Source organism: Cryptomeria japonica, chromosome 9, assembly GCF_030272615.1.
Source record: "Cryptomeria japonica chromosome 9, Sugi_1.0, whole genome shotgun sequence".
Taxonomy (NCBI): Eukaryota; Viridiplantae; Streptophyta; class Pinopsida; order Cupressales; family Cupressaceae; genus Cryptomeria; species Cryptomeria japonica.
The window spans coordinates 363,246,990-363,267,577 of NC_081413.1; the positions used below are offsets into that span (position 1 = coordinate 363,246,990).

General features: G+C 40.4%; 2 protein-coding genes across 3 annotated transcripts in view; both read right to left on the bottom strand.

The window, feature by feature from the left end:
* Nucleotides 1-2,254: 2,254 nt before the first annotated feature.
* LOC131029680 (PGR5-like protein 1B, chloroplastic) overlaps nt 2,255-20,588 on the bottom strand; it is a 262,324-nt gene continuing 243,990 nt past the window's right edge. The window contains exon 12 of one of the 2 annotated variants that reach the window (XR_009358888.1): nt 2,255-2,384. The gene's annotated coding sequence lies outside the window, so the exon portion shown is untranslated. The remainder of the gene's footprint in view (nt 2,385-20,588) is intronic. The other variant, XR_009102808.2, reaches the window with a different exon arrangement.
* Nucleotides 9,613-9,978, bottom strand: LOC131858397 (uncharacterized). The gene has a single exon (XM_059211629.1). The coding sequence runs from the start codon at nt 9,976-9,978 to the stop codon at nt 9,613-9,615; it is 366 nt and encodes a 121-aa protein (XP_059067612.1).

A 20,588-nucleotide genomic window follows, 5' to 3' on the forward strand; every position in this document is an offset into this window, starting at 1 on the left:
TAAACCTATCTCCCTTGAATGAATCCAAAGTTGAGAAGGTTCCACATGTCTATTAGGGTGAGGCTTGGCCCCTTCTTTTGTGAGGATAGCATGTGATGACACTCTTCCTACATATATCCATTATCCATATGCCTTCGTTGTTGTTACCTATGCCTCTGGGGGTTTATTGTTTAATGTTTCAGCCTCGTGTTGTGATTTGATCTTTGATTCTTGATGTTGTCATGTGGATGTCAAGTTGAGTCCCTTGGTAGTCAGGTGTCAGCCTAGGTCTTGAATGTGAGTTGGAACCCCACGTCATCTCCTACCATGGGGGGTGGTTCCTATTTGGTTCCACATGGTCAGGTGGTTGAATGCCTTCTTCTATTGGGATGTTCTTCTTGGATGCAAGCGTGTATGAATTGGATTCTTGGATTCTTCATTATGTGGATTTTCTCTTGGAGTTGATTTCTATGTACTTGGAATAAGGAAACATTGTATCAAGATGATTTGTATATTTAAAGGAGATTATGTATCTTTGTATTATGTATCTTCATGTATTCTAGATGAAATTGAGATAGGATATGATGTGGTGGATTAGGAGAAGAGTTCATTGATTATTCTTGTTGTATTGGATATTCATTCTGTAATATGATATTATGAGTTCTATGTGGAAAAAGAAATGAGCTAGCATATATGTATTTGTGTTAAATTTGAATTTGTGAAATGGATTTGTGATGTGTAATCCTATGGAATGAAAGATGGAAAGAATAGTAATTGTTGTTATAATTCTTATCTAAGTAAATAGGAATTATCTAGGTGAAATTGTTAAATAGATCTATGATGCATTATGATAAAAGAAAGTAAGATTATGTACTTACATAACTTATAATATTAAGCATTAGGATGTGATGTAGCAATAGAGACTATGTGCTTATTCTATGTACTCTTGTGTGTTAGGCCTTAAAGATGTAGAAACTTTGACCTTGTAATAAGATGATGTATTATTATTTGGTTCATGTCAAAGAAATGTTCAATATGTTGGGATTGAGACACTATTTTGATTTAGGGGATTGAATGATTAGATTTTGTTTATAGTAATAAATATGATTCTTGAAATTGTTTAGTAGCATGGTATCCTATTTGGAAGTAAATAAGTTCTTGCTATTATAATCTTGCATATGAATATGGTTAGAATTATTGAAGAGTTGTGTAATGGTTGTGCTTAAGGAGATCATCTAGTTCCATATGTAGGAGAAGGATAAATGCATTTAGATTCATGATGCATTAAGTTATTAACGAATCAAGATGGATATTAGGAACATTTGGTTGGTATGTTAAAATGAATCTAAGAAAATATAATGTAAAGGAGTATGCATATGTGTTAACATTTATCTTGGTTGTATGGAAAGTAAGTGACTAGTTGAATAATAAGATATGATGTTCTAGACGGATAAGTGATATGTTAGAATTATGTTAAGTAGTGACGTTGAGATACCCTACAGAATGGTTATGTTTGTAAGAGTTTACTTGGAGATGTGTTGATGATTTAATTGAATTATTACGCTTGCGTAATATAGTTCTATGGATATGTTCATGTTGGTATATGTGATCTTGTAAATAGATAATGTTGTATTAATGTATGATTAGTGATAGCATAGAAGTAATGGATGTTTAAAAAAAATGTATCTCCATTTACTAGTAGATTTTAGATTATTTCTCCAGGGTATTTTGGCGGACATTACACTTTCATAATTTGTTATTGCTAAGATTATATGCTTGTGGTCTAAAGTTTGAAGATTAGTATTTAAGTGTTTAAAGTCTTGGACTGATTCACCCCCCTTCTCAGTCCTATAGTGTGTTTAATAGACCAAACTCTCAAACTTCAACGGGTTACTCAAGTTGCCTCTAAGGTTCCCTTACATCGCTACCTTAGCAACACATCTAAAACTAGCCAAGAAACTTGACATCAACTAAGAGATGACTAAAACAACCTCCAACACTATGAGAGATGCATCTATGTTAATTTTAAAGCATCAATGGAAATGTTCCTATGATAACCACATTGTATAACATGAATGATAAACATACAAGATCATGCTTGTGGCCAATTCCAACACTGGTCCACATAAAGATACAACAATTCATTACATCCAATTACATCAATCTCCTCATGGAGTGTTCCATATACATATCATCAATGACTAAAATGTTTGATACAATAATACCATGATTACAACTTTGCAAGAATGAAAGAAAGAGAAGAACCAGTGTTAAGGAAGGAGGAAGAACTCTTCAAGACACTCACAATCCAATTCCTCCAATCTCCAATGTTGGTTGGCAATGCCACCTGATCGTGTGGAACCCTTAGGTCCACCTCATAGTGTTCATGGAAATAGTCACACAACCTAAAGAACAATACACATATGCAATGGGGAGAAATAAGCTCATATAGGCAAACATTGAGCAACACTCAACATGAAGCATATAAAAAATGTAAGAGTCATAATGCCACAACAAGATTGAAACACTAAAAATACATCACTTGCAACATAGAGAAACAATCAAATAAGAATAGGTGTCTGAGAAACAATAAGTAATATGAAAGGAGAGAAAGAATCCTCAATCGGCAACAATGAAGTCAAGAAGGCACCATCAAGCTCAACATCAAACTTGCCATAAGGCATATATCATAACAAGATAACCCAATTGCTCGGTAATAATAATTCCATATGACTCTAATCACATCTACAAGGCTAGATACATAGATAAAAAGAGCAGGGTGTGTTATCATGTATCTTGAAGGGATTGCTCACACAGAATCAAGTAGTCCTCTCATACAGACGAGGAGACTTGATCTTGCTAGATCAATGGTCCACAGACAACCAAGCCTTTCCAACTCATTCGTAATCTATACAAGCACACAAGGAATGAGAGGGGCATCCATATAATCTTATTTAATTTGTATCCTAACCCAAGTTTTAATTAATGTTTTCACTTGCTTACCAAAATGTTGAACAAGTTACCTTGGTGGCCCCTTTGTGTCTCGGCCTCCATTGGACACCACTTTCATCATTGGCCCTATTACTTACCTTAGGCTCAAGAAATCCAAAACATGAACCAAATGATGTATATACCAATATACAAGACAATTACTTCATCAATTGAGTGCAACAATTCTCAATGCACATCAAATTATCATATTTACATTGCCATATTCATAGAATTCACAATATACTCAAATGGCCATAATGCCAAGAGAACAAATCCGAATCAATCCAATAATAAAATAAAATAAAATAATATTATAACTCTACAAAATAAAATCTTATTTAAAACCACAAATTCCAATTTTTATAAAATCGCATTTTGGACTAAAACCATTCATGGAAGTCATTCACAATTGATGGACCTCCAAAGAGCTTGAAAATTCAAACTCAACCAGTCAAAAATTTGAGAAAACCTAGTGATCTATAATTAAAGAACACTCCAAAAATGCAATAAAAATCACATTTCATCCATCCATAAAAATTTGGGCAGAGTTTCCCCATATCAACCGTAGTGTTCAAGATTTAAACAATAAATTTAAATAACCTATTAAAATGCCAAATCAAAATGTATAATTATTTTAAATACATTTATAAACTAATTGCAACAAGAATCAAACATTCAAATTGAGAGTAAATGGTAAATAACAAGAAACATGCCTTCAACTTGATGAAATTTTCAAAATAAAAATGAAAGCCAAACACACCAAGAGATGCCACAAAAATTGGATGGCCCAAAGAGTTCATCAACATGACAAATGAGCTTCTACCCACAAAATTCCAATCTCCCACAATCAAAAATCTGATTTTCACATGTAGGGTTTGGAAACAAAAATCATGAAAAATAGACTAAGTGCTAAAAATTAACTCCAAAATGCAAATATAAACTTACTTTTTTAAGCAAGAATATAAAAAATATAAAAAATCAAATTGGACAAATAAAGCCAATTGATTCCCAAAAGATCCCCAAATATAAAATCATTCAATGATATGGAGACATTGATGGCTAATGTGCTATCTCCTATAACCATCGTCAAGGATATGAGCACGATCAGACCTGTGTAGTCAGGTGGAGTTGATGCCTTGTACTTGTAGCCACTAAAAAAATCACACATAAAGTGTACCTTCTCTCTCTCACACGCACACACATACACACGTATATAATCAAAGTAATTAAAATAATTGGAAGAAGATTTTAACATTGCATGCATTCTAATAATTCAAATGATGCAATATCATCCATTTCACATCTAGTCATCAATTAAACATCAATGATAATAATCTCATCTATATATATTATTAAACAACATCAATATTCTTCCATTGCATCGATAAACATATTACCATTCCTCGAATGGGGTCATCATTGTAACATCGTCATCATCATAAGAACCAACTAAATCTAACATGAATATCATCAATTATATCAATAAGGATTTAATGTTTATGATTTGTTACTTTTTAAATCAACCAACCAAATTAACATCACTTCATTCCAATCATTAGTCAAATCATCAATAATACTGACATCTCTCATATGATAGTTATAAATAACTACATTAGTCCATCACGATCATCAAAGACACAATAGATCATCACACATCTCAATGCAACTACATAATCACAAATCATCGTAAGGCAATCCAACACATCACAGGTCCAAAACAATTACAAATCATTTATCAAACCAAGCAAAAGATCTGCACTCAATGTCATACACTACAACAAATGAAGCATCCAAAATAAGATCAAAACACCATAGAGATATTTACATCCAAAATCCAAATGGCACAATCATACACACATGGTTGAATCTACATCAAGAAGGAAGAATGCAAAAGAGCACACTGGAGGGGCATTACACATCCTTACTTGCCAGAAAGTGTAGTTTGTTTATCAAATAAAGGTGCCTTATGAGATCTTTTTTGTGCCATCTCAGATCTTCCTCAAGCTATTAGGATTCTTTCAAGGAACTTGTCTTTGATACCAATTGTTAGACACGTCGAAATACTAAGAGAGTGGGGGGTTGAATCAATATTCAATCAAATCTCAAACCCTTCAACACCACTGAAAACTAAATACTTCTTAAATTAGATCAACTACAATGAAAAATAAAATGAACAAAACATTTAACACCATTACACATGAAGACACTAGATTTATGTGGAAAACCCAACAAGTGAAAAGCCACATTGAGCAATGTGCTTGGAGCTATTGTCCAAATCTAGCCTCACAATAATAAAACAAGATTACAAATTTTTTTTAGGGCTACAACTCAAGGAAGCTACAACTCCCTAAATCGTCGTTTTATGACTACAACCAAAGGAAGTTCACTACTCATTGAGAAATAAAACACTTACAAAAGATCCTACAACCTCAAAATATCATAAATGATTGATGAATTTCCATCGTAACACTTTTGTACCATCAACTATCTTCGACTTATTACCTCCAGCATACTTTTGGACTTATGTGAATGTAGATACCTTTAGCTCACTACTTTCAATATGCATTAAGCTTTTTTGCACATTTTTCACAATTGCCACATGCAAACACACACTTTGCAATGATTTGATCTTCCATTTATATCCTCTATAAGCATAAAAAAAATCTCCAAGTTGGGCAAGATGAAGCATATGAAAATGAAATGTACATCGACCAAAGAGGTCAACCCAAAAACATCCATGCAAAGAAGAGTACTATGGCCAAATCCGAAGGATAAACAAGACCTAATTCAACTTTAGAACACACCTCAATGCTTGGAAGAACATTGAAAAGGTGGTGCACATACTCCAAGTCATTTGAGATGAAACGTGCAAGTATGAAATATGCATCCCCCAAGAAGGTTGACCCCAAACACTTTTGTGATGGAAGGGAAGTAAATGAAGACCAAGGAATAAGATAAACCAAACAAAAATCACCTTATCACACACTCCATGTTGGAACAAACCACAAAAGCATTGGCAAAAATAACTTAGGTTAGCCAAACAACTATTTATCCTTCAAAACATTGTTTTCCCTGTAGGGTGTCAGGTTAAGACATTGCATACATGACAAAAATACATAGAATATATGGAACTCACAAGTGTTCTATTGATTCATAATAAGCCAGTACATACAATGATAGCAATATGTTCGACTACAATAGCATGTCCAAAGACTGAAAATAGATACAATATAAAGGAGTATGGTTAGTTACCCGGTGCCAATTGCCGACAACCGACGGGTTAACTGTCGATGCTAACACAATTTATCTTAATGCTTAATTACCCAACAACATCATCCCCCCTAAAAAGAAATATCATCTCTGGACGACAAACAACCAAAATGGGAATGATGTACAAGCAAAATTGAAACCCAAAACAATAAATCACTGGGGAGGGCAAGAGGGCGTCCCTAAAGAAGAAGGGGTCGCTAATGTCGAAGCCAACTGCGCCTGCAACTGCATCACCTGATCAGTTCGATAAGCAAGGTCTCGCTCGGCCACCAACTGGTGCTCCCGTGATCGCATCACCCTGAATATAGCCTCCATGAGCTCCTTTTGCTTCGCCTCCAACTCTGCCACAAGGCTGGTAACGCGGGTCTCTGCTATGGTCCTCATCTCTAACTCAGCCGCCAGTGCTACTCTCACAGAGCTCAATTCTCTCTTCATCGTGTCCAGAACCTCCTTTGCACGGCTGGCTCGGGCCTGTTGTTGGGCCAACTCCGTCTCCAACGATGGGATGCGAGCGGCCATCTCCGCAGCTCTATCTGCCTGGATCTAAGCCTCTCGAAGTCGGTAATAGCCATCCTGCACAACCTGCTCAATCTGTCTCACCAAAGTTTGCACCCGACTCTCTTCGACCACCTCCTAACACTGCCACTCTGCTCTCATCTCAGGTAGGTCTATGGTCGGCCATCCCCGTGCCTCAAAGCACCTCTGGAATGCCTCTCCTACCCCCATAGTAGCAAACTTATGTAGGCTCTCCAAGGCTGGCTGAACCATGGATTCCTCAACTGTGGAGGCTACCAACTGCTGAACTGCCCCCTCCATTTTAACAAAACATTGTGGTACGGCAGTAGGCTGGGTCCTCCCTACACCTTCGTCCTGAAGGCCCATTTGTGAAGGTATCTCCTCCTTGCCATTAGTGGGCAAAACCAACTCTGCAGGATGCTCCACCAGCTTGACTACCTCTACCTGTGTAGGATGCCAAGGTGTAGCAGGTGGTGGCCCTATCAGAACTATGGGTGGGGCGGCATACCAGTCCAACCATGTGTCTGTGTCCTCCACTGCTTCCCCACTGTCCTTTGCCTGCCCCATGCCTTTCGTCCCTATTTCTTGTTCCATGATAGGTGAGCACACTGGAATACAAGGAGTGGTGGTCACTGCAGGTGTTTGCATTATAGGACAAGGATGCATCTGCCCAAATGCTAGAATGGCCATCCCAGGAAGGACTCTCGTCGTCACCCTAGACGAGGAAAGTGGTGTCAATTCCCCATCCACGTGCAGGAATGTTGGTGTGAATAACAACTGCGCTGCCCGAACCCCCTCTCCTGGAGGTCATGCCACACCCCCTGCTAGCAGCCCGCAGGTTCCACGTGGTACCTAGCCAAAAGACACTGCACAGTCGCCCTCTTCTGTACCAGGGGTCCCTGTCTCCACCTCTACTTCGGCCAACTTCGAGAGTCGGAAAGTACTATCCCCTCCGGAACACCTCGATGTCTCCTCGGACTCCACACTCTCATCTGCACTACTCTCTGCTTGGCCTGAATCAGTGTCACTGGCCGACACCACCACCAGGACCTGCCTTCTTCTCTTCTTGCTGGTCTGACCCTCTCCACCAGCCATGAGTGCATCCAACTCTGTCCAATAGAAAATAGCTGGTTGTAAGGAATCAATGTAGTCTCGTGGTCGCCACCCTCTCAGTTTGGCTGGTACCTGTACTCATACGGAGTCCAAAAACAACTCGATGGCATGGTACGACATGTAGAATTTTTTTTGCTTCAACATTAGGATATCGTGGGCTCTATCCGATAACAAACTCACCCAATCATATACCGTACCTTTCTTCAGGCCCTGCATCAGTGCAATCATAGGTACCGCTGCATTCGACGCTCTATGTGCGCCAGTTAATCGACTCTGCATCAAATAGAGCAATCACTGCCAGATGCCAGGTTTCAGGATTGTTTTCTTTAACCCTTTGCCCTACCGTGCTAGAATCCTTGCCCAGTCGGCTGTCGTCAAGTCATCCCGACACATTTCTTTTAACAATTGCATTTTTGTCAATCTTTCTCCCTTTATCTGGGATGCCAAAAACCCTCTCAAAATCATCTGGATTGAAAGAAACTATGATATCTGTATGTTGAAACTTAAATGATGACGTATGCAACTCTGGATCATAGGTTTTGATCATAGTGTGCAAACATGGTTCAAATTCCTTAATAGAAAAGATGGGCATTTGTATTGCGTCATGGACGCGTGCTTTGGCAAGGGCTACTTTGACCTCAATGTCGGCTGGGGTTAGGGCCATTTCCCACCATTGTCTACATGTACTGCCAGTTAGTCCCTCATACGTCACAGTGTCTGGTGTGACTTTGTGCGTGCGTGCATCCTGCACCACGACCTTCCCACAACTCGCATCCTGTTGGTCACCCATTGAATCCTTTCTGTGTTGTCCTCTCTAGGATTCCTGTAGCCTCCTTCGCCAATCTAATTTCTTCAACCTCCTAGTTGCCTACTCCATCGACTGAATTTTGTTTCCTGGATGGGGTTCAAATGCTAACTATTCCCAGTGTCCTAACTGTCTTTTTCGCCAATTCCGGTATGGTTGTACGACTGCCTTAGTGTGTACAATGTGGCACATTTTTCTCTTGTATAGTTTTAGGATGTTTCAACTTCTTTCCTTGATTATGCTCACGTACTATGGTCGATTCCGCTCCTCATGTATAGTGCTGGATGAAATGGTGTACGAAATATGCACCTGGTAATCAAAACATCTATCAATTCAAAACCGTACGGACCTTTCTCTTTCCCTGTGGATCGACTAATTTGCCCTTTTGCCTTCTTTTGACACCAATGACCGTACGAAATTGTATGACTTTTTCTCTTTCCCGGTGCTTGTGTCCATATGGAACTGTAGGGAATTGTTCTGTACTAAAATGCCTGAGTCTGTACAGTGTCCTTCTGCAACTTCGTACGGAATTGTTCTGTACTAACAAGTAATTCTGTACTAAAACTAGTAATTTCGTACTAACAAGTGATTCCATACTAAGGATCACCGTACAAAAATAAGGAATTCCATCGACCTGGCAATGCTTTCCGTCGACTTGGCAATGCTTTCCGTCGACTTGGCAATGCTTTCCGTCGACTTGGCAATGCTTTCTGTACGGAAATTTCCTTCTCACTAGCCCTAGTCCGTACGGAATTAAGACTGTTATTTTGTCATTTCTAATGTATGCCGCATTTTATTTTCCTTCATGTCTCCACTGAATAAGTCCCATTTTAATATTTTCCAAAATTAAAAACATTGCTTGTAAAAGAAATATCAAAAACGTTTTGTTTTTTATTCAAATTTTTTCAATTTCCACGGTCTGGGCGTTCCCGTCGCTCCTAGTACACCTTTAATTTCGAGCCATTGACTGCATCAGGTATTTCCTTGTCGTCAAGCGTCCACAGTTTAATGGCTCCGTTCGCACCAACTTCACAAACCTTAAATGGACCCAACCACTTTACCTTGAACTTGCCAGGCTTTATTTCATTGCATCCATTAAACTTCAGCACAAGCTGTCCGGGAGTAAACTGCATTCTTTGCAGGTGTTTGTTGTGCCACATTTTCCACCTCTGTTGTGTCGTCTCTGTCGCCCACTGAGCCATCATTCGTTGCTCATCCAATTTGTTCAAGGTGTACAACTGGTTTCGGAGACTCTCCATATCACCTAGTTTGTTGTCAATGGCGATTCGAAGACTCGACACCATGAATTCCACTAGCACCACCGCTTCCTATCCGAACATTAACTAGAAGGGGGTCTGTCTTGTGGTGACGTTATACGTCGTCTAGTATGCCCACAATACCAATGGTAAGCGTTCCTCCCAATCTTCCTTCTCCACTCTGCAAGACTTGTAAATCACAGAGACGATTATTTTGTTTGTCGCCTCGGCTTGCCTGTTCGCCCGAGGATAGTAGGGGCTTGATAAGGATTGGAATATCTTGAACTCCGTCGTGAGCAACCAGATTATGTGATTGACAAAATGTCCTCCCCAGTCACTCGTCAATTGGATTGGAATCCCATACCGTGTAATGATTTGTTCATAGATAAACCTTGCCGTACTGACAACTGAATTGTCTGGCAGAGCCTGTGCCTCGACCCACTTGGTCAAGTAAACTGTGGCCACCATGATGTATCTGCACTGTCGGGTTCGAATTGCCTTCAAAGGTCCGATGAAATATAACCCCCATTGTTCAAACAGTTCCTGGGCATTGGACGGGTTGAGGGGCATAAAATCTCTCTTCAGCGGCCTCCCCGCCCGTTGGCACTTGTCACAACTTGTCACCCACTCCCGGGCGTCATTGTGCAGTGTTGACCACCATAGCCCTGCCAATAGAACTTTTCAGGCCGTGGTGTTGGGCCCCATGTGCCCTCTTGCTGAGCCTTCATGTGCTTCCCGTAAAACACCTTGAATTTCTTCCTCCAGGACACATTGTCGTAGGACCTAGTCAGGTCCCATTTTATACAAAAGGCCATTAATGAGTTGAAACGTCTTACTCCTTAGTACAAGCTTCCTTCGCTCCCTTGGTGGCATCTCTCTAGGGAATTGTGACATTGACAGATATTCCCCGATGCTTGTGTACCAGGCAGGAAGAATGACAATGTGAAATAAGTGGGCATCTGGGAAGTCTTCATTTACTCCCTCCGTTGGTTCCCCTGACTTGATTCTAGATAGTTGGTCGGCTATCACATGGCTTTTCCTAGGTTATACAATAATGTTGAATGTAAACTCCTGCAGCAGCAGCAACCATCGATTGATTCGCCCCTAAATGATTGGCATATTCACCAAGTACATTAACGCCTGGTGGTCCACATAGAATGTGAACGACGTGGCCAGTAAGTAATGTCTAAACTTCTGGACGAAGTACACCATCCCCAGGGCTTCCCTCTCTGTCGTACTATAGTTTTTTTCTGCCTTTGATAGGAGTCTACTCGTGAAGTATACTAGGTGATCTAGCTCGTGATCGCCAACCTGCGGCAGTGTGGCCCCTATGGCAAAATTTGATGCGTCGAGGTGTACGTGGAACTCTTTGTCCCAATTCGGATATGTCAGGATTGGTGCACCTACCAACCGTGACTTCAGTTCTTGGAAGGCTTCTTCCTGAGCCGTCCCCCATGCGTATCATTCACCTCTCCTCGTCAGCTTGTCCATTGGGCAGGATACTTGAGCAAATTTTTTTTATAAACCGCTTGTAATACCCTATGTGTCCTAGGAAGGATTTGACTCCCGTGACATCTGTCGATGCTTCCATTTCCACTATCACCTGAACCTTGTTCGGGTTAGTCTTGAGTCCAGCCTTACACGCTATGTGTCCTAACAACTTCCCTTGAGGCACCATGAATCTGCATTTTTTGGGATTGAGTGCTAGGTCAGCTTGCCTGCATCTCTCCATGCATTCGCCAAGTGCGGCCAGATGTGCATCCTGGTTACTGTAGATGGACCAGTCATCAAGGAACGCCTTGAAGTTCCCTACTGACATCTTGTCAAATATGTGAAGGATTATCGACTGGAATGTCATTGGCGCGTTGCATAACCCGAACGAAATTTGGTTATACGCGTACACGTCATCTTCCACTACGAAGGTCATTTTTAATTTGTCCTCGTCGGCAATGGATATCTGGTTATACCCAAAAAATCCATCCATAAATGAATAAATTTCATGATCGGCCACTTCCTCCAAGATGCTATCCATAAATGGTATTGGAAACGGGTCCTTTATGGTGACCACGTTAAGGCATCTGAAATCCACACAGATTCGGATCTGGTTTGCCTCCTTTTTAAGGGATATCACTATGGATGACACCCACTTGCTGGTCTGTACTTTAAAAATAATCCTGGCTTCGATCATACGCTCGATTTCATCATTCACTCTCGTAGCGTAGTTTTTACTCATTCTATATAGCCTCTTCCGTACAGGTATGACCCCAGGTACGAGTGGAATTTGGTGTACGCACAGTTCTGGCGGCACCCCTTTGAGGTCATTGTATGTCTAGGCGAATACATCCTTGTATTCCATGAATATTTTAAACGTGGTGGCTTTCAGGACTGTATTCCAGTCGTTGCCAACCAAGATGTTCCTTGACTCTGCTTCCGTGCCGAGGTTTGTAGGTTTTATGGACTCTTCATACCGGATTGGTTTCATCATGTCAAACCTATGTGCTGGTGCCTCATTGACAGGAGCATCCCCTTCCGTGTATTCCCCGTACGCTGGCGGAAATTCATTTTCGTCTGACTCCTCGTCAACCTGCAACATGTTGCACCCATACAGCAACTCGTAGTCTTCCATTTGCCAATGGAAGAGCCCATTAAGGGAATCGGTCTCATCTTCCGAACATCCTTGGATTCCCAAGACGCCTTCCTCATTTGGTTTCCTTCTGTACTTTCCTTCGTCAACTCCGCCCTCGCCGTTTGATTCCGATTCTGACTCGAGTTCTTCACTCACGAGTTGTGTTTTCAGGTCGATAATGAATTTTCGCTTGACTTTCTCCATGGACAGCGTGTTACGCTTCTAGTTGTGATTTGCTATGGCTGCCACCAACCACCCTCTGCCGAGAATGGCATTGTATCCTTTCTTTGCGAGCAGAATCACCACGAAGTTGAGGATAAATGGTTGTGTCCCAATGGTCACTTGTTGTGCCATGAGCGTTCCAAGAGGTTTGATACCATGTTGATCCGCTCTCAGCAAGTTGAAGGTTGACGACCACAATGTCGGCTTGCCAAGCTTCTTCCAGGTTTCTTCCGGAAGCACATTCACTCCCAACCCGCTGTCGACAATGGTGTCAGTCAAAATGGTGCCAAGGATTCCCATTTCTACCACCGTTGGGTTCCGACCACTGTATAGTGTTAGAACCAATGGATCTGTTGGTGTTCCACCAAGAACATCCATATTTCGGGTCATCCGACTCTGTGGAGTTACTTGCACCATACGTAGGAGTGTCGGACGTAATTGCAACATCGTTTCCAGGAGGTCCTTCATCTTCACAGGTACTTCAATCTGCAACATTTGATTCAAGATATTTTCCTCAACCTCAGAGCAGGAAGTACTTGCCGCTTCTTGAGTGTTCCCTTGTGCCAACATTTCCTTCGCCACTTCAGCCTTCGCCTCCAACGCCTGCTGCTTCTCCATGCGAGGGTCCGGGTATGTGGCCTTCTTTTCCTGTGATCGTGTGATTGCCAATACCCATTCCTCCATCTTGTCAATGTTGAGCAGGTTCACTCCAGACTTTGGGCAAGTTCCATCATCGTGGTCTCCAGGGCCACACCATTTGCATAGTTTTTGTGGAATTTCTTCTGAGGTGCATTCCCTGGTAAAGTGGCCCCATTGATTGCAGGCTTGACACTGGATCATTGACCGTCCCTTCGCATCATATTGGATCCGGCTCCTATTATTATTGTTATTATTGGTCTTCCCCCCTCGTCGGTTGGTCTGGTATCCGCTAGATGATGCATTATTGTTGGCGGTTTGCGACCGGCTGCTCTTGTGTGAAGAGAACTTGTTGGCTCTTGGTTTTCATATTGTAGGGACATTCCTTTGTCAAATGCCCGACAATCTGACAAATGTCGCAGAAAGCCTTCTTGGGGCAGGACCCCTTGGTGTGTCTGTCACTCCTACACTCTGTACACCACACGTCATTTTCTTCAATCTTACTTGTATTCCCCTTCATGGCTTTGAATTCCTTCAACATTCGCTCCATATCCTTTTGGAGCGCGTGCACCTTTTTACTCGATTCACCACCGCTGTTGCTTTCCCCGACAGAGTCTTCATCATCGTCGGACGAGGATTTATTACTTTTCTTCTTCTATGATGTTTTGTGTTCGCTCTCCAGGTCCATCGCCCTCTTATAGGCGTCATCATATGATGTCGGGGGTACAATTTTCATCTTCTTCCATAGGGAGGATTTCAACCCTTCAATGGACCATCGTTTCTTCAATCCATCTGCCGGTTGGCTTTCCATTTTACCGAGCAATTCTTTCAGCCTCCGAATGTATGCCCGTACTACCTCCTTGGTACCTTGTTTGGTATTGTATATCTCGGCTACGATTTCATTGTCATCACAGAGCAACTGAAACTCCTCCTTGAATTCCTTCTGTAGATTGGCCCATGTGGCCACTTTTTGCTTGTCAACATCAGAGTACCAATCTACGACAACTCTGCATAACGTGGTTGGGAACTGTTGTAGCCAGTCATCCTCGTTCGTCACTCCATTGGCGGTTGGCAGACCAAATAGTTTCACATGTACGACAGTGTCGTACGGGGTCTTCCTTGTCGTCCCCTGTGAACTTTGGCAATTTTTGTTTACTTGCCATCCCACCGTTGGGTCTCGCTCCTCCGATGCCTTGTGTGCTTGTACTTGGTGATCCGTCGCCTCTGCCTCCTGCACCTGACCCTCCACTCGTGGGTCCTCCAGAGAAGGTTGCTGACCCCAAACTGAACAAATTGCCTCCCGTACGATACCCTTGTGCTCCCCCGACACTTTTGGCCATACCGTCACCTTCGGTCGTCTCCCTCCGGTTGGTTGTCTCCCTCCAGTTGTCCTCCGAAATGGACAAGTTCTTTAGTAGGTCTCTGGTAGCGTTGATCAGGTTTAGACTTCACCTTGTTTGTTCCACCAACTCTTCACAACTTCTTACCCTACGGTGGTATTCTGGCAAACTGTAGAGTTCTCCTTCGACACCCTCTGTGACTTCTTCTAGGTTCCCTTCGGGCAACCCTACGATAGTGTAATTCTCTTCGTCTATCTCTGCCTCCGTAACCTCCGTGACACCTCCTGGGTTCCCTTCGAGCAACCCCTCGACCGGTCGTCCGTCGGCAAGCTGCCTTAGCCTACGCCTTCGTTCTATCTGTTGTCTAAGATTCAATGCTCTTTGTGCCACTTCCCCTTCGTCACTTTGTATCTTTTTATTTTTGTCCTTATTTAGTATATTGGGTATAAATCACTTCCGTACATAGCAAGCACACACCATGTACACAAAACAAAAAAAAAATTTATTACTTCATCCCTCGTACATAATGTATGTCACTGACATACTCATTACAATGGGGGTGTTCTTATTTATTCTCTCTAACCGTCAGAGTTCATGTATTGTGCTCATCTTCTTGGCGCTCCCTAAATTCCCGTAGAATTTGCTATCGTCGGTTCTCTCGGTAGATGTCTTCCCATCGGTTCTGGAGAGCCAAAAATCCTTGTGCCAAAAGGTTAGGCAGTTCACTCATCAACTGATTCACAACGGGGCTTACTCCAAGAGAACTCCACACAACATCTTCTGGGACATCTTTGGCGGTGGCTTCCCTCTGTACGTGTGTTTCGATTGCCACCTATAGGATGCAGGAGAAATCCTTCGTGAGTGTCTTTTCCTCCTCGAACAATTCTTTGGGTTCTCTGTCAGGGTCACTCGTTCCTTCTGGTAATGGTTGTCCCATTATCCGTGTTCCATGTAGTACGTCCTTTTCCCCGTTACTCCCAGGTTTTTACTTAGGCAATGATGCCAAATGTTTTCCTCGTAGGGTGTCAGGTTAAGACATTGCATACATGACAGAAGTACACAGAATATATGGAACTCACAAGTGTTCTATTGATTCATAATAAGCTAGTACATACAATGATAGCAATATGTTCGACTACAATAGCATGTCCAAAGATTGGAAACATATACAATATAAAGGAGTCTGGTCAGTTACCCGGTGCCAACTGCTGACAACCGATGGGTTAACTGCCGATGCTAACACAATTTACCTTAATGCTTAATTACCCAACAACAAACATTCGCTCCAATCAACAAATACTTCAGGAAAGATTAAGAACCACAATGTGGAGCTCATAACAACATGATATGATTTTCAACATCAGTCATGTACCCTTCTTTCACACTAATACATTCAATTGAGCAAGTGCAAACCTAAAGATATTGAAACTAATCACTTCATGCATGTCAAACAACATATACAAGTTTTGGTACACCTAAACATCTAAAACTTGAGAAGACATATACAGATAATATGAGCAAGTTTTCCGAACTGCAAGAGCCAAATTTGAGATATAGAGAAGTGTGGAGCATTCCTTTGATCCATTCCAATAAGCAACAAAACTATCTTAACTCTATATGCCCTAGAAATAATTGTGTTGACATTTGTGACATAAAATGAGAGACATACAAACCACAAAAACATATCTTCAAATGCAGAAGACACCAAAACTGGCACAACATACTTGAGCTATTTCATTACAACAATTTATCAATAAGGAACATTTTGATTTCCAAGCATGAACATTAGAAGCATATCATCTAAACACATTGTTACACAATCGCAACAATCTCCCCCTTTGGACATCCAAGAAAGAACATTCAATAACACACTACTCCATATCTACAACACAACACATTTCTCCATTAATGCTCCATATCTACAACACATATCATCAATGACAACACATTGCACTATATCAACAGTCATATCTTGGATTGACATCAATTACAACACTACACTTGCAACATTGAAAAAATGGATATTCACATCCATCTTTGTTAGAACAAAATGTGTCTCCCCAAGATTTTATTTTTGTGTAGGTAGCATTACATAAGAGAATTCTTATGGTTGATAGATTTAGGAAGATCAGTTTCCATGGACCTTCCCGTTGTCCACTACTTAAGGCTTGCGAGGAGACTTTTGATCATTTCTTTTTGCAGTTTTGATTCTCACAAGAGTGTTGGAATGACTATGTGCTAAATATGAGCTAATTGGTATGTTTCCTTATAACAATCTAAGCATGTTCAAAGCTTGGCAAATACCTTTTAAGAACACAATATTTTCTTGCCTTCGGATTATTTGCCCTTCTATTCTCATGTGGATAATCTGGAACAAGCAACATGAGAATTTTTCAAGATAAGAAGCTTCCGTTACTATCCTTTTTGAACAAGGTGGAAATGGAAATTGTGTAATTGGTGAACAACAAAGTTAATTGAAATGCCTCTCAAAAGAACAAAGTCTCGATTTGAGACAATATTATGTCTAGAAGATGGTTGGGCTTAAGGCCCACCAGACAATGGGGTTGGGGAAGTTGAGTCTAAGAAGAATCGAAGGAAGTTAAAATGACAACCACCTTAGATAGGGTGCTACAAACTAAATTCTAACATTGATTCTAAATGGAATCTAGGAAATTTAGGGTTGTATGCATCATCTATGATTGCTCAAGGGAAATTGTATCTAATGCATCAAATCATCTTAAACTTGGAACTAATAATGAAGTTGAACTTCAAGCTCTCCTTGCTATGCAACCTATTCTAAATTCAAGTTATCCAAGGTGGAGATTGAAGGTGACTCCACATTAGTAATCAATGTAGTAAAGTCTAGAAACTTACAAGGTTGGAAATTTAATTCTTTTCTTAATTCAACGCTTTCTCTTCTCTCAAACATGAAAGGCTATATCAGAAATCATCTATATATTGAAGATTGATGACATGGACTAACTTGATGAAGGTCTAACATTTCATTATACAACATTCCTGAAATTAACTCCACACACCCTTTGTGTGCTTCCTTTGATACTTCATCTATTCATTTTGGGACAACAATGTATTTGCATTCTTGTATGACTTATTATGTTTTGTTGTCTTGGCACCATGGATACCCCCAGACATGTGGTATGCTCTTAATGCCACATGGCTTTCTTGGGAATTATCTCAAAGAAACATTTACAATGCCTTTAAAACCTATCATGGCCTTATCTTGTTTGCAATTCAATGGGTTTTGGGTGATGATTTCTTGGGCATGGAATAGAGATATAGGTTAATATTTATATTTTGTCAATGTTTGTGGCATCACTTCTAGACTTAGGGGAGCTAAAGGATACAAAGAAGAACATGTCTTCGATACTAATCAAAAAATATTTTTTGGAAAATTTGACTATCGCGGGAATGGAACATCTGTTCCACAGCCGTAAAACTTTCCTAGAGTCTTGAAACACATGGAATTGGTGGACTGGTTTCCATTTGTGACTTTGTCTCATCTAGCATCAGTAGTTCAATATTACTGAAAATCTGCCAATCTTCAATGTCTTATAGATCTTTTTCCAAGAGGATTCAAAAAATACTTTTATTTAGGTCAAAATATGATTGTTATACACATGCATGGTATGGTCTTGAAAAACTAACTTTTAAATAGTGTTTTTTAGACACGCCTATTGAAAATCAATTTGTATCATCTGGGTATTTAAATAAATTACATATATGGAAAGTAGACTTCATGTACTACATTTTGCATTACTGACTTATTTTTCAAGATTTTATCTTTAAGTGTTTCAAATTTTTAGGTCAAATGTGATGAATTCTTAAAATCAAGAAAAACACTTCCACTTTTTGGCCAAAAAGTGGACTCAACTTCTTGAACACACCCTCTTGTTTTGAGTCCATTGACAAATCTATCAGTCATTTTTTGAAGGTTGATTATACCACCTCCTCCATGGGTCTTTTTACCTTTGCACGCATTCTAATCGATAATGAAATCTCCATACCTCTTCTTGGGGATGTGGTTCTCATGGTTGGGGAGAGGCCATGGACTCAATCATTGGATCATGAGGGCCTCCCCTTTGAATGTCATCATTGCTTCTCTACTAGTCACTTGGCCACAAATTGTTCTCTAATGTTGTAAAGGCACTACCACTTTGTGGAAGGACATTAATCGTGATCACTTGATTGTCCTGGCTTTCAATTCTTCCTTTGATGACTCTTCACAAGTTGCTAATGATTCCTCCCAGGTTGTTGTTTTTCCTTCTGCTATTGGTGTGGCCTCTTCTAGCCATATGGATTCTACTTTTCTTCTTGCTACTAGTATGGCCCCCTCTAGCCTTGTGGACCATACTCCACTTGTAGCTCTTGTTTTTCTCCAGCCTTTGGTGGATCACATGTTACTTGGTTAGCATTCTCCTCCTTGTGCTGACAATCTCACTAAGGGGACTTCCCCTCTTGCTCCCCTTTGTGATGGTGTTCTAGACGATAGTATTGCCTAGATTATTGTTCATCTATAGAGGAAAGATTGTTCTTCCTCCTCTTCCCAAACTCTTCCTCAAGTTATGGGTGATTTTTCTACCTACCCTTGATGTGGGTTGCGAGCTATTTTGCTAGTGTGTTGTAAGTGGTCCGTTCTAGCCTTTGTTGTCAATGGTCTATTCTTGACCAATTGTAAGGAGCCTTTTTGGCCTATCTTTGTATAGGGTCAACACCCTTGTTTTGTTTTTGTTTAATATAAAAAAAAAAGTTGGCCAAGCTCTGATACCAATTGAAAGGAAGCAAAGTGAGGAATAACACTTATAAATGCTAAATCTAACGAGAGAGATGATGCAAAAATTTCTCACAAACCATTTAACTGTTACCAAATAGATAAACACATACAAATTTCGGATTTAAACAAATAAACTACAACACTAAATATAGTCGAAAAACCTTTTTAAGAAAAAAACGAAAGATAGGTTCACTATAGAGTCAATGGTCTTCAAAAGTAGCTACAATCAACAGAGAATTCTAGAGAAATTCTGACAACATAACAACACCTTAGAAAATAATCAACCTCTCTCTCAAAACCAACTTAGGCATGAACATATATAGAGAGCTCCACACTAAAGGTATGTGCCCATGGTTTCCAAAACCATCTTGAATGCTTAAGAGGTAAGTTGTGTCATAAACAACATCTTGCTAAACCCATGACCCGTTGCACATAGCAACTTCCAATGCAACATGCATATCTCTTCCATAAGGGTCACCTTGCCAAATACAATGTAAGTACAACATAGAAATTAGCATGACCATGGATATATACCTTCCTTACTTCACACCACTTGTCAAAAGTGAACTCAAAACATAAATGCCAACTACCAAAAATTAACTCCCCATGACTCTTCAACCAAAGTAGTCATCACCATAGTAATAGAAATTTGTCATAGTTCCAATATAGCAACCTATACCACTAGTCACCTAAACTTTAGGACTTTCAAAGTGGGTGTAAAATAAAATAAATAATTAGATAAACATGTTTGGACTCTAAGGTTGAGAAACCTTAATCCCAACACTTAGCACACAAGTCCCTCTTTTGCACAAGTTCTCATATCAATCCACCCTTCCTCCACTCTCCCTTGAATCTTTTTTAGATCTTTGAAAGTGACTTATTTTTATTGAAAGACATTCCAAAAATTTACTCTATTCTATCCTTAAACTTTCTCTTTAACAACAATTAACTTCTCAGCTAAACAATACATGGAGTACCATGGCAAGGTAAGCTCCACCACCTTTTAACAAGATCTTTGAACTCAGGGTGACAGGTCCACATA

Bases quoted from the DNA above. Each gene is read 5' to 3' on its own strand.
- LOC131858397 (XM_059211629.1), bottom strand. From the start codon at position 9,978: ATGGTGTCGAGTCTTCGAATCGCCATTGACAACAAACTAGGTGATATG.